At 41.5% G+C, this 15,128-nt stretch overlaps 1 protein-coding gene across 2 annotated transcripts in view; it reads left to right on the forward strand.

Annotated features, from left to right (window-relative positions):
- The window catches only part of rhbdl1 (rhomboid, veinlet-like 1), a 45,504-nt gene extending 30,642 nt beyond the window's left edge, over positions 1–14,862 (forward strand). For both annotated transcript variants that reach the window (XM_084342842.1, XM_084342843.1), the window contains exons 6-8: positions 3,472–3,572; positions 6,079–6,139; positions 9,111–14,862. In XM_084342842.1, coding sequence (XP_084198968.1) covers positions 3,472–3,572; positions 6,079–6,139; positions 9,111–9,382 — 434 coding nt within the window. In that variant the 3' untranslated portion in view covers positions 9,383–14,862. The remainder of the gene's footprint in view (positions 1–3,471; positions 3,573–6,078; positions 6,140–9,110) is intronic.
- The last annotated feature ends 266 nt before the right edge of the window (positions 14,863–15,128 follow it).

Below are 15,128 nucleotides of genomic sequence, written 5' to 3' on the forward strand. Positions count from 1 at the left end.
AATTTTGTGGAACTACAAAAAATGGGGCACTGTGAATCTCCGCAAATCTTTAGCTGAAGCGCCAACCTTCATGTGCCCCATAAATCCACGCAAAATAGCCCATAGGTGTCGGAGCGAGGGGAGATGAATGACTCAGGAACGCGCTCTGATTACCATCTGTCTTTCCATGATCATCACTGCCACCGAGGGCTGACAAGGCGTTCTTTAAGACGATGTTTACTCAGTCGGCCCTGCGACACACACACACAGAATATGAACGTTACAACATGCATTATAGATCTGAGATCACAACTCCAGCAAACCCCAACTGTGATTAAAAAGAGGCTGTTTTGTTTTATCAGCCCTCTCCGCTTCCCTTATCAGCTCATTTGCATAATTAACAGTGTCTGACGCTGTCCTCGCCGGCGACTGCCACTGTGATTTCTCCTGCTTGGAATTCTGTCCTACTTCACTGTGTCACTGCAGCCCGTAATGCAGCGGCAGGTGCGTGGTACTGCATACCTATAAACTCTTTGACGCTGTTAAAAGTGGCTTCTGGCTCCATTTGTTTGGCATATTTTTGTTGTCGTTATTTGTAACTGTTCAAACATCACACTGAAATATTTCCCGCAAGACGATTTAAACTAAAACATGTCACAAACTTCATTCACCAAAGGGTTTGAGGGTTTTCATTTGACTGCAGCACGGTGACGCAGTGGTCAGCAGGGCCTTCTTGTGCGGAGCTTGCATGCTTTCCCTGTGCTTGCACGGGTTTCGCCGGGTTCTCCGTTTTCCCCCAGCATCAAAAACATGTGCATCAGGTTGATTCTCCAGTCAGTGTCCTTGACCAAGACACTGGCTAAGATCTGGAGTTGGTGCCCGTGCCTGTACACACACTGCCCACTGCTCCCTCGAGATGGGTTAAATGCAGAATACCAATTTCACCTTGTTGTACATTGTATGATGTGTGTGATCCCTATATATAGAACACTATATTATATGAAACTATAACATTATATACCATAAAACTATGTACTTTTAAACAATATTATTTAGAGGTGGACCGAAATATCAGCTGGCCGATATTGAGCAATATTGGCTTATCACAGATATATCAGTATTGGCTTTTATGTGGCCCGATGTGTGCCAATATGAAACAAAACTCGTTTTTGTTTTTTGTTGTTTTAGAAATGATAATGTAGAAAAAGATGCTTGGGATCATTTTTAATTATTAAATTACCATTATGTTTACCTGCATGGTGCCAAGTTTTTTGTTAAATGTAAACTGTGTCAATTATTCTGCCTTTATTTCACACATAGTGTTTGATGACCACTTTCTAAATGATCATTGCAAAAATTGTGTGTACATCAGCCAATATATTGATATGGGAATCTTTTACTTCATAATATCTGCATTGGCCACAATAATCAAGTATCAGTCGGGCTCTAATTATCATCATCCTTCTTCTTTTTTTTAATTCTGTTTATAAAATAGAACATGTGTTATATTTCAAACGTCATTCTTTAGCAAATACGTTTTTTGGTTTTAACCCATCCAGAGCTAAACAGATTGAATGTCAATTTTTCATGACAAAGCGTCATCCTCTATCCTTTAATAATAATTCTGTATTACTCTGAGTCAGCAGCAGATTTGCTTTGAAATTGAGTTGATCCTTCCTGTATATTCAGTTGTTTTACCCATCAATACTAAAGCACATTAACGGCAAATATCCCGTTTTTTTTTGGGGGGGGGGGTTGGCAATCACTGAAAAGAGCAAAACAATGTAGACTTCAAGTCGAGTCAAGCTATTGTTTATGGCAATAAGCGCTGCAGAAAACATAAAAACGCATACAAAACAGACTTACAGACATTCTGCGGACATTCAGTAAACACACCTAATTAATTTATGGTCAAGAAAACATGGAAAGGAAAAACGTTCTCCGTCAATATAAAAGAATAGAGCTATTAAATGGCCTTCATTCATTCCAATAGTGTGAATGGTACATATCAACATAGGTAGATTTTCATTTTCACATACAGTATGTAAAGCTGGTTGTGGACCTGTACTGAGTAAGCATGAGGCAAGTATTACAGACCATAATTCAGCCACAAGGCATGTTGTGTATCAGGTAGCAAAAACTTTGTCGATGTACTATTTGTGATATGATAATTATATTGTAGCATACTGTTATGCAGCTAGTATCTGAAGATTTAAATACTTTTATCATTTGATACTAACAGGACATGATACAATAAAAGCGGCTTCAATCAAACTTGAAACTGAAATGTCTCTGCTATTAAAACTTCACAAGGAGATGTCAAAATGTTGTTCCTGACATTAATAACTTATTTTTGTTTTCCAAGTTCTCTCTGACAGATTGATGGTTAAAGACCACAGCAATCATCCACCCACACAGGTGTTTTCACTTCACCTGATTAGACCTCTGCTCACACTGTGTGGGCGTGCACGGACTGCTCCTGATTGACAGCTCCCTCGGTTTCCTGTTATGGTTTTGTTGCACCTGTCAGGGCGGTACAGCGCGCATATTTATAGCAGGCATTTTGACTTATCAAAGCAGGAAAAGCACAGGTGGACTTAATCACACTAATGACAGCTGTATTACATGTGGGTGAGACAGCGTCAAGTGCATGCTTAGGTTGACACTTAAAGGGTAGAAGCCACTGTTAATGTTATTATATATACATATGCTTGTCCTGCTTTGAAAGCTCAAAATGTCTGCTGGGACAAGGGTCTCTTATTGTTTTAGTCTACGCCCAACCTCCCTCCACCCAACATGACTGAAAAGTAGGAATTTAGACAAATGCGTGCATGAAAATCATTAATTGTTCATGCAACAGTTTAGAGAGTATTTGTGGATGTAGTTATAAGTGTGCAGTCACTTCACGGTGTCATAGTGTTCATGCCTCTGTCACTTCTACAACCACCACTGTACTTTTCATGTAATAACTTATGTCTTTTTAAACAGGATATTTGGCTTCTGTCCATATCTGCATCTCCCAGATTACATTTGGCTCATGAAAATAACAAGAAGCGTCTCTGGGGCACACAAATTAGAACTTCAGCAATGTTTCTCTGTGTTCTCCTGGCCTTACTTTGATCAGAGATCATTTTCAAACAAGAATACACACAGCGCTGCCTTCACACAGGAATAGCCGAAGCAACATTGTGTCATGTGTTCCAGTTCTAAAATTAAAGGGCACGTGAAGGTCAGCTGATGTAGCACAGTCCCTGTGAACCGAGGGTGATTTTAACTCGGAGATATTTAAAAAATGCTCCGAGGAAGGTGACTTGTGCTGCTGCATGATGAGTAATCTGACTCTGCCTCTGTTTTTCTCCCCTCTGCTCTAAAATGCTGTCCTCTCTTTTCCTAATAGCACACACACACACACACACACACTTCTCCCTGCATTGCGTGCTCTCCCTCACTTACGTCTACACTCCTAATCTCTTTCTCTCTGTGTTTCTGCAGGCTCGCTGACAGTGTCCATCACCGACATGCGCGCTCCAGTGGTGGGGGGCTCCGGGGGGGTCTACGCTCTGTGCTCCGCACATCTGGCCAACGTCGTCATGGTAACTGTCATCATCATCATCGCCTCCATTGTTACGTCTGAAAGCAGCTCTCAATAGAGACGAAATGTCAGAGCTGTTCGCATGGCATGAGACCGAGACAACAGACCCTCCCACCGACATCCCGGGCTTCACTGTTTACATTTATTGCTTTCACAATAAATGTTAGCTGTTTGTTTTCCCTGCTACAGTCGGATCACATCAATGGGATAGCTTTTATTAGCCTGCAGGCATTAAATATTCCTTGTGACCTCTTGGAGAAGCTCTAGCTGAGTGTTGTCGATGAGTAGCGCACCCACAAGACTTCCACCAGCTTCTCATATCACTAAACCACAACATTTTTCCACTGTTCTTTTCATTTGTATTGATGAATCTGACATGAGCTGCCATCTCAGACACTTACATGAATTATTAAAACCATGTTTATTCGTGTCTCCTGGAAAAAACAAGCAGTGAAATCCCCTGATGCTGCTTGAGAGCTTCTCTCCCCCGGGATTTATTTGTGTGGGCCTCTGTCACGTGGTTTACATGTGAAATTCCTTTCATTTTCCCTTCAACTGTCGAGGCAGTGTGTTACATCTGACAAATCACTTTAACTATTGTGGCTGTTTACTGTGGCCAGTGGAGATGCCAGCAGGGATAGAAATCAGAGTGCGCTGATGGGCCCCAAAGCAAAGACTGTGTAACTGTAACTGTGCTCGTAGCAGCTAACAGACAGTTTATTTGGTCTGTTACACCCGATGCCCGTTTGTTGTTGGGAAATCCTGCAAGGCACGTCTTAGTTCTGCTCTGATGAGTTTGCTTCTAGTTTGTGTCTGAAGGAAATCACGAAAACCTTGTCCAGTCTCGACCCAGTAAGTTCCCAGCCATCTGCCATCAAGCATCATCATCCATTTTGCTCAACAGACATTTTCAGGTTCAGTGAAGTTTAAGGGGCTGCTGTGGACGTGACTCCCTGGAAGTCATGCAGCTCCAGCTATATTGTCAGAATACATCTTGGAACCATGAAGCGCAAAAATTCAGCCTCAATCTCAAGTCTTTTTTTTTTTTTTGTTCTTGATGTTTAAAGGAAAAGAAAAAGAAAAACTAGACTGTTCAAAACATGCCTGTTCAGAATTGTCCTTTTGCTTGTCCTTTGGTGTTGCTGCTTGCAGCTCTCTCATGTACCACTCATCCAAACTACTTCACACTCGACTGCGTAGGGTTATCAGACTTAAAACTCAAATTAGCTGATGCCTCATTAGGGACAACCAGCGCCATTTTTTTTTCTCCCTGAACAGCAAGTTGTTGCTCCACACTAAGCTCCATTCTGTTTACATCTGCTTTTGTTTATGTCTGCTTCCCCAAATCTTATAGTGTGTGCATGTTTAAGATTAGAGAGAAGAAAATCTGTAGTATACTATACTATGTGGATACTCTTTATGTGTGTGACACAACCTGATTTCAAAAGGATTTTAAAGGTCCTATGTTGTGAGCCCAACATCAGTGTGCAGAGCCATGAAGCCAGAATACTGAGGCCATGCCCCCGCTGCTGCACACAGCAATGTTAGCTGTTAATTCAAAATGTATTAATATTTAACGTATCTTGTCCAAGTGGCACCAAATTCGACACTGCACTTCCTTGTGTCTGCAGCAAACCTGTCAAGTGTGAAGAAGATTGGATGAACAGTTCCCGAGATATGTGGTAAACAGACAGACGATGGTTCCTTGCTTCACAGTTAGATGAGCTCTCACTTTTTGGATTTTTGTCTTGTGTCATCCAAACAGCAAACACCCTTTGAGTCGCTGAATGATCCTCTGCACCTCATCTGTAACAGTCAAAATGCACTGGCTGTCCTTCGGTTAAAGATTCAGAGAGCGGCACCACCATATTACTCCCATCTTGGACCTCCTCCTCTGCACTTGACCTCCCCCCCTCCATCATATTAATCATTTATTTGTAGAAATATTGTGACATTACAAGAAATCGCTGCCACTTCAATGTATCGTCACGGCAGGTTTTATTTATAATCCCCCTCTCTCTTTAATATTGCATGGCGTTCACCTTTTTTTCTGCTGTGAGAGAAGAGGAGAAAACACAAGCCCTGGGTCGTATTCCCACAGCCAGATTCTTAAGGAGGGATGTGACGGGTGCAATTTTTCATCCTGCAGAGTAAATGTGTTATTCTTAGACATGGCGCCATTGTTCTTTTCCCCCCGGAGAATCAAAAGGGCTATTTATTGGCCCACTCTCCCCTTCTGTTAAATTATCTCAGCCCTAATTAATAGAGTGCCACTGGGTTGGAACCAGTAAGTGAAGAGCAGCCAGGTGTATAATCGCGCCTATGTGTGGTGTAAGCGCTGCCTCCTCTCTCTTAAGGATATGGATTATCTTACTTTCAGGTCTAAATATGTCCAGAGGATGGTAACTGAGGCGTTTCTTCACAGACTGTTAATACGCTCGCATATAAAATGCTCGTTGGTGTCGTGATTGTTTGTGCTGACGAGACACTTTGGCTCTGTGTTGCAGAACTGGGCCGGGATGCGCTGTCCATACAAGCTGCTCCGCATGATCCTGGCGCTAGTTTGCAGTAAGTTGTCCAAATTTGCTCTCAAAGCCCTGCGCTTTTTTTTCCCCCTACTGTTGCTATTTATGTTGAATTTATAGTTAAATCATTACAGAGGGAGTGCTTACAACCTTTCACTTTCAGCATCCTTACGCATACTACAAGGAGCTTTTAACTGTTTGTGCAACTGTCTCAACCTAACACTGATCCCTCTATATGACCTACATAAGTACACAATAGCAAGAACAATCAGCAAGAAGTTACTCAGTTGTTGTTAATGCCCTTCACCTGGTCAAATTCAGACCTTTATGGGTCAGATCAGATCTAAAATTAAAATATCTTTTCATGGCAAAGTGCTGAGGAGGGATTTAGGAGTCTCACAGCCTGATTGAAGAAAATCCTCTGTAGTCTGATGGTACAGTACGGCACGAAGCAAATTTACTTTGTTTCACCATCGTCATATTACAGTTATTAATCTTAGATAGCCACAAATAGATACATTACCTCAGCAATGTATCCTGCAAACAGCTGTGTTTCAAGACAAAAAATAGCTCAATAGTACAGCTGATGGAGGATGCAGGAGTGTCTAGTAACATCAAGGCTGAACAGTTTTCGTGTTATCCAAACATTTCAAATAACTTCAGAGCATCGAATTTTCACCCAGCCCTAAGGTGAAACTTCATTGAAAAAAGATGGATGTAATCATTTCCAAAATTCACAGCCTGTTTTTATCCAACTCAGTATTCTGCTTCTGTCTGTATTTGTTGGCATTTAGTCTATTAAAAACAACATATTTTCTCTGCAGTCACAAAACTGTTTGCTCTCCAGCTTGCTGCGCACACGAGAGGCACACACTTGTATTAACTTGTATTTGTAGGGCAGCCTAGCAGCAATCAAACCGCACCATAAATTATGTTCATTGAAGAAAGCTGATTTCATAAAAAATACATCACTTCTATAAGTACGTTGGAGAACTTCGCAAATGCACTGGTTAAGTTTAAGGTACAAAATTGTTTCATTAAAGTTCATCATTATTCAATTAATTTTAATTTAACAGCTGTCAGAAATAGCCAAACAGAAGGTCCTAGGCCCGCTGTGGTCTGTGATTTATTTTCACGAGTAGAAATGTTTCAAAACATCTCTCTCCCAGATTCTTTCACAAATCACACCCTGCTGTGACAATAACAATACTGGCTTTTGCTCCAGCTCTGGCAATTTACAATGTTGCCATGGAAATGATGGCGTAGTATTTGAGTAAGGTGTGCTGTCATGCCGATTTGGGCATCTAAATTTCTAGTTGACCAATCGGAGTGCTTGGTCGAACTACTTGCTGTACACACTACTTTGTCTGACCATTGCACCTTGACCTTTGACCCTCTTGCTCTTACATCCATCACAGTCCATTGGACGAAATTTGGAGTCAAAAGAAAAAGCAGGTGATTTGGAATACAGCTTTAATAAGCTTTCATCTGTCAGTGTTATATGTGTTGGCTGTGTAGTGCTGTATGAGTACTGGAACGCAGCCATAGTGCATCATCTAAGTGAGGGTCTAAAAACCTCTTAAAGCTGAGTGTCAGACTTCCTCCTGAAGCTATTTTTGCTAATTGAGAGAGTGAGAGGCTCTGTGATTGGACATGTTGCTTTGTTTCCAAAGCTTTTGAGTCATACTACTTGTCCTTTTTCTCCACACGAGGGCCGTTACACTGTGACTTTCATTAGTGAGCAATATGTTCCCTCCATCTGTCCCGAGCCTGCCGCCCCCGAACTGAGAGAGCGCCGAGTCTCTGCCGGGATGTGATATTTCTCCTCAGTGTTTTACAAACAGGGAATACAGCCTTTCAAAATAAAACGTGACACATTGTTTGTGAGAGATACTGTGAAGACTGAATTAATATTTGCTCTGGTTTTATAGAGTATTTATTCAGCTTTGGCAGCGCAGCAACAACCAACAGCAAATAACATTTGGAAGTAATTTTTGGAATAAAGAGCCATTAAAATCCTCCAGTGACCTTTCTTTGCCAGCAGAAGCAGACTTTGATAAAATACTTTACTACAACACACTGTATAACTCATCTTTAGGCATTGGCACAAAGTCAAGTGTAGTAGGAGCCCCTTTTCTTTATATGTGGGAAAAGTGAGTTATGCTAATACTTCTGTTCTTATGAGGATTATGGAAAATGTTGTGATTATAAATGAGAATGTGTTAACAGTTGCAGACCAGTGGAACCAGGTAACATGGCATTTATCATTTTAACACCCAAATTGATTAAATGTATTTATTTAGATTCAAACACTTAAATTAAAATTGATCATATACTTAAAAAGGAGCAGCGTGGCCAGCACGAATACCTCATCTAATCACCAGTCAGCCAATCAGGCCAGTCAGCTCGTTATGATTTCACCTCTACTGATGTTTCTTTATTTTACTTTGTGTTGGAGAGTAAGATGGCGAAGGAGACAAGTCTGCCAACCAGCAGCTCTAAAGTTCATATCTCATTTGTTTATTCTGTACAAAGACTGACAAGTCAAAAAGACAGTTCACTATAGTCGGGGGCTTATGTGTTGGACTATATCTTGGCTCTGAGCAGTTGCCAGGCAACAAGTGGTGATTTCAGGAAGTTAATGGTCCCAGCCAGGAGATGGTCACATAAAGGCCCCCGCAAAACATCCAATTGTTGCTTTTACAATTAGCTTTTTGTAGGATTAAGCAAATAAGATGTAAGGTGTTCATTTGAGAGCTTTAAGGATCCTGGTAGTCACATTTTGTTACCTTTGCTGTTTCCATGCCTTTTGCTGAGCTAACTATCTGCTGGCTGCAGCTTGCATATTTATGGTGGAGACAGCGGCATCAATCTTGTCATTTAACTCTCTGCCAGAAAGCAAATAAGCAAATTTCTCAAAATGTTGAACAATTCTTTTTCCTCACAGTCCAGTCAGGAGCAGATGCTGCAGAGATTCCTCCGCGTTGATCGTGTCTCTCCTCTGTCCTCCACAGTGAGTTCGGAGGTGGGTCGTGCAGTCTGGCTCCGCTTCTCACCGCCGCTGCCCTCCTCGGGGCCCCAGCCCAGCTTCATGGCACACCTGTCGGGAGCCGTGGTCGGTATCAGCATGGGGCTGCTGATTCTGCGCAGCTACGAGGAGAGTCTGCAGAAACAGTGCTCCTGGTGGGTCATCGTCTTCTCCTTCATCACCTTTCTCCTCTTCGCCATCTTCTGGAACATCTTTGCATATGAGCTGCTGGGCGTGCAGATACCACCTACTCCCTGATGAAGGCCCCCCCAACCCCCCAACCCCCACCCCACAGGCCCTCCTCCATTTACACACTGACTCCAACCCTGATCCAAACAAAGAGTCCCCTTTGATTATAGTTAACTTTCCCATTTCCTCTCAAGTTAGACCCAAATGAAATGATATGAAATCATTCAAAACTAAAAATCGACCAAGAATCCTTTTTTACAGATACTTTGCAAATCAAAGAAAATATGTCTCTTTTATTAAAGAGGGATTACAGTAGCAACAAGTACAAGTGAAAGTTCCTCAGATACATTTTGAGGAGCATTATATCTTTTTATATATACTATACGTTGAAATTTCATCCACATTACCAGCACTAACCTTTCAGTGAGCATTTAGCCGTTGTGCTCCTTTATTTCGGAAGCTTTTTGAAGAGCCGTTTCATCAGTCGTTTGTTTTGAGTGCATCGTCCATATTTGTCAAGACCTCAAGTAAGAAGAGTCTTACTTGATCATCACCAGTGCCTCTGGTGAAAGGGAATTAAAGGGAAAGATAGTAGGAGTGTGTACTGCAGCGGCAACAACGCTGGAAAAACGAGAACTTTCTTTAAGTTCAGAGGTCAGGATTAGCTGCGTCAGCACCCCTTAAACTAAGAGGGTCTCAGTGTTTTGCTTAAAGGCACTTGAGCAGAGTAGAAGCCTGAATCTGAGTCCTCACTGTGCCACAAATCATATTCAAAGAAAAGCACCACTGAAATCTGAATTTTTGATTTCACAGCCCTGCTCACTCACAACTCACAGGATCAATGTGACCTTTTGCAAAATTGCTATAAAAAAATGTAAAAAAAAACAAAATGTTTTCTTCAAATTGAGCCGCTAAGTGGTTAAGTTGTCAGTTAAAATTGTACAAAGGACAAGTGGAATTAGAGACCCTTTCTCAGAGCAGTAGCAGGAAAAATGGAGGAAGAGGAAGGCATATTTTATGTGGATTCTGTCATCCTTCAGGAGTACATTAAGGTGGAGGCATCACTGTCATTTTCACTTCATGTAAAAGTTAGATGCAATCATTTTTTTCTGTATTATTTCCATGACATTAAACCTACACTGTGGAGAAACATAGTTCACACAACATGGACAAGACGTGAAGACAGGAAATGAAAGTGACCGCGTGACAGGAGGGAAAAGAAAAAGAAGTTCGTGAGAAAAATGCTGAAGTTTCCTGGATGGTCATCACTTCATCCAGCGAACTCCTCCTATTGCTGTGTCAAACGCTAACCACCAACTTGCTAGGCGCACCGTGTAAAATATGCCATGTCATGCTCTATGGCTCTCGGCGAGACAAGGATACACACAAACACGCAACACACACACACACACATTTCTCCTCTTTGTCTTTGAGAGCAGCCACTGCCTCATTCTGTAGGTCAACGTGGACAAACCGAAGAGAAGAACACACACGCACATACACACACTCTCACACACACTCTCACACACACTCTCACACACACACACACACTGGCCTCTGCCTGTTCTCGCTCTGACAGACTGAACTGGGGAGGGCGCGGATGTGTCATCACCTGACCTCTGACCTTCGTGTCCCAGAGGGCATTGGGGTCTGTCAGGCCCAGTCTATACCTCAGTTTCTCATTCTTAGGGACTGTATACTTTTGTAAAGGAATGTACCTATAAAGAAAAAAAAAGAGTGTTATTAAGTTGTCCCCGTTTTTCATTTGATAGTGGATGTGTATATTGTATGTTCATAACCAAGAGTATATTTATTTGTATTTTTTTCCTCTTTGAAGGGGAAAAGAGAAAAATTTCAAATGGTGCAAAATGAATGCTATGATTGTTGTTCTTCTGATAACTCCTGTATGGCTTTGATCCTCTGAAAAATAGTCTATGAGGCAGAATCCCCTAGTTTTTTTTTTAGATGACCACCGACAACTCGAGCTCACTTGGTTTTATAAATCTTTAGTGCTTTACAAAATAAGCCATAGAAAGAACTAATTCGAGAGGGCAAAAGCAGAAGAAAAAAAAGGTTTTAATTGGTTTGAAACCTGCTGGTTGGTAGCTTCAGAGAAACTTCATTTTTGGCGTGTGTGATCAGACTTCATTTTTGCATTGTGAATATTTAACAAGCGATGAAAGAAGACAAACTGTGCAAGTACAAGCCTGTGAAACTCCCATGTAGCTAGACTCATTTTCCCAGCTTGTTTGTAGTAGATGCCGCTTCATTTTTGCAAGTGCCCACATCTCCAAACTGCCTCCTGCAGTGCGCAGACGCCTCGCCGCAGTTCTTCTGCGAAAAAACAAATTGCAGACAGGACTTCTGTCATATATTATCGGCAGAGTGGTTCAAGCTTTTTTGGAAAGCTGAGGCGAGGATAGCAATTACATTTACTCGTGCTACGTTCCATTTTTCAGTCATTCAATCAATAATTCATTTGAATGTCCGCTGGCTGCCTGGGAAATTTTTTTTTATGCATTTGCCAATTTTGATAGTTGGTTATAAATACAGTCCTCAGCATTTGCTTCCACATGAAACTGTCAGTAGTAACAGAAGACTCTGTGTTAAATGAGGGAATCTATACAAAATAGCCAGAATAAGCCATTTTCAGATCGCATAAAGAAAAAAAAGAGAAGATCAGCCAATTCTTTGGTCGTAATGGATCTCTGATGGGAACTCTTGTGTATACTAGGAAATATTATTGCTTGGGATAGCAAAGATACATCACTGAATAATGCATACATACCCTGTTAGCCTATAATGAAGATAAAGATGATGCCTGAAAGGAGGTTAATGTGCCTCTTTTACTTTAAGATTCATAGGAACCCAGACGGGTTGTAAAAAGGGCTAGTAAATGGCTATGTTTTTGTAGAACACGTTAACTGTGAATATTACCACTCCTGGAAGTACATGCAGGACTAAAATCGAAAGCTTGTGAGTTCTTTACGCCCCTGAAAACACAAAAAAAATGATACTCGCTTAAGTACCTCTCATACAGAGTGAAATGTCCAGTGTATATTATACAAGTCTCCTCTGAAAAAAGCCAGAGAAAATGAGAAGTATCTTAAACAACCAGGTGGAGGGAAAGTTTCCGAGAGTAGTTTATTACTCCTCTGTAAGCCAAATCTCCTGCCCCTGAGCCTGAGCCGACCACAGCGCCATCACACCTCCTGATAAAAAGCATCTCCTGCACTCGCACAGCAGCTCGTCTTAAAGGAGAGGAGCGATGGAGGCCTCACTCTCATCCTCTGGCTGACGGCATGTGACGGTATTGGTTTGTGAGGGATGGAGCTGGGCTGTAAAGCGGCAGCGTTCATGCTTTCACGTCCTGTCACACTCATGTCACAACACCCCCGGTGTCAGGATGATGCATGGTTGTTGCAGGGATACAGTAGAGCCCGAAGCTATAGGCCGTAAACAGGATATCTTTCCTCAATAACTGGATCTGACAGGCTGCATGATGTTAATTTAATTGCCGTCTTGGAGTGACATATTTGTTTTCAACAGTATAAGGATGGTGGGACTATCAATAACACTCGTATTCGAAAGTCTCATTTATACTTGGACCCTCGTTGATGTGTTTGCTACCGAAGTACTGTTGATTTCAATGCTCGTCTGATACAAAAATGCAGCATACTTGACATTTCCCTGCTGTCTCTTATTTCCTGTTTCCTGTATTTCGTCCCACCCAATCGCCAGAATAGATGTTGGCAATTTATTTCTGCAAACCACAGACATGTTGATACTCTACGTTTCTTTATCGGTTTTCAATTTCATGTTGTGCAGTATTGCTGTGCTTATGTTCTTGTTAGGTTTAGGTGCAAAAAACACTTGGCCATAGTTTGGAAAATGTTTTTGGCTTTCCTGGTTCAACTGCCACGAGCGCAGCAGGAAATACCCAGTTTTCAGCGGCAGATTGCCTCAACGCCTCGTCAAAAAATTGTCTCAAACAGACGACAGTGGTCTCTCGCCTAGCTGCCACGCAACTACAATCCCCTCCTTCTCCTGACACAAGTCAGCTCACACACGTAATCTGGTGATACGATAGGCATGAAGCGTACAAACTTAACATATCCATGGTTTGCAGAAATGTACATTGCCAACATTTGACTTGCTGATTTCATCATATTGTTTTAGTTGTTCTGTCATTGACTGACATGTTGGCGTGCCATATTCTCTACTGCCATAAACATTCTTTGAAGCTTTTTTACCTCCCGATGCCAATCCATTGTGCTGTTATGCCCAATGCCTTGTTATAGTATATAAGACTGAGCACCAGGCAGAGAGGCTGCTTCGCTCTTAGCTGTATGGTTCATTCCACAGGATCCATTAGAGAAAGACGTCGCAGTGCAAGCAACTCAAGTTGTTAATATATCCAGTAGCTGCTCTGAACTGCTGCTTGCCAACAAGCCGGCCAGGTTGCCTTTTCTTAGTGTTTATTGCTACTTAGATATACATATATGTGAACTCACTGCAGGACTGTGCAGCTAAAGCAGGCTACTGTAGCTCCAGAGATGGACAGAACAACAGTCATTGGATGCTCATCAGTGCATACATTTAGACTTGTAATGTTTTACTAAAGATGTTGAACCCTGAAATGCTGGTTTATGTGGTTCTAAGGCCCCAAAAGTTGCAGATATTTGGCTTTAGTTCCCACATTATCCCAGATACTGATGTGTTAAAATGTTTAAAACAAAGTCTGATTGAACATTTGTGTTAATTAGTCAGTAAAACTGTCTGGGACACAAAACTGCACTGCAGACTAAACGTGCATCTGTGAATCCCAATGCTTGCAGATTGTCAAAGGTCAACAATTTATGCAGCTATCAATCACGCTTTAGCTATCAAGTCAACAGTATTCAACTTTAAATGAGGAGCGATCTGGACTCAAGTGGATAGTGAACACTGGTGTTTGAAGAAACAAGCGTAAAAGAGTTTGTGACAGTATTCAGGGTTGCTCTCTGGAGATGAGGGTATATTTTCTGGTTTGAAACAGAGAACATTGATAAAGTCTCGGCTCCCCAGTTTCTAGCTCTGGCGCAGATTCTTCTCGTGTTCACAAATCCTGCCTGAGCCACTCGAGGTCATGCAAATATCACAGATGGTTTCCCTCCAGCGGTTGAGAATAAAAAAAGTCATATCTGTGCTGCTGTGGTAGTTTTTCCTGAGCTGCTTACTTGTATCGATCAAAATGGTGCCAAGCTTACGAGGTTCAATCTCTCAGACCAGACAAGAGGTTGTGCCAACAACAGCGTTTACAAACAGAAAAAGCAGAAGAAGCTATTTTTCTCTCGGTCATGAGGAAACTAAAGGAAAACTAAATTTACAAATGGATAATTTATATCAAAGTCCTCATTAATTATTTCACAATCTATTGTACTTTTTAAATGTTCTAAACGGAACCATTTTATATTGTATATATATGAATATATTTTGTTTTATTTTGTACTGTTCAATGTACTTTGCTTTAATTTAGAAACAATATAAATAAAGAACAATACTGTGGCAACATTCTACTGCTGCTTTGTGTGTTGAAGCTTAAAACATTTTGTTTAAAGGAGACTTATTGTGCTTGTTCATTTTTTTCCCCTTTCCTTCAGTGTTTTGTATGATTCTTGTGCATGTAAAAGATCTTGAAAATCAAAAAGCCGAAAGTCCGTGACAATGAGAGCTCCTCTCTCCCACAGAAAACACTGCTCCTGAAGTGCTCAGAAACGCCTCGTCAGTGGTCCCGCCTTTAATTCTGTGACTTATTGCCATCACACTATGTCAC

This window comes from Pagrus pagrus (assembly GCF_965226575.1).
Source record: "Pagrus pagrus genome assembly, chromosome: 21".
Classification (NCBI taxonomy): domain Eukaryota; kingdom Metazoa; phylum Chordata; class Actinopteri; order Spariformes; family Sparidae; genus Pagrus; species Pagrus pagrus.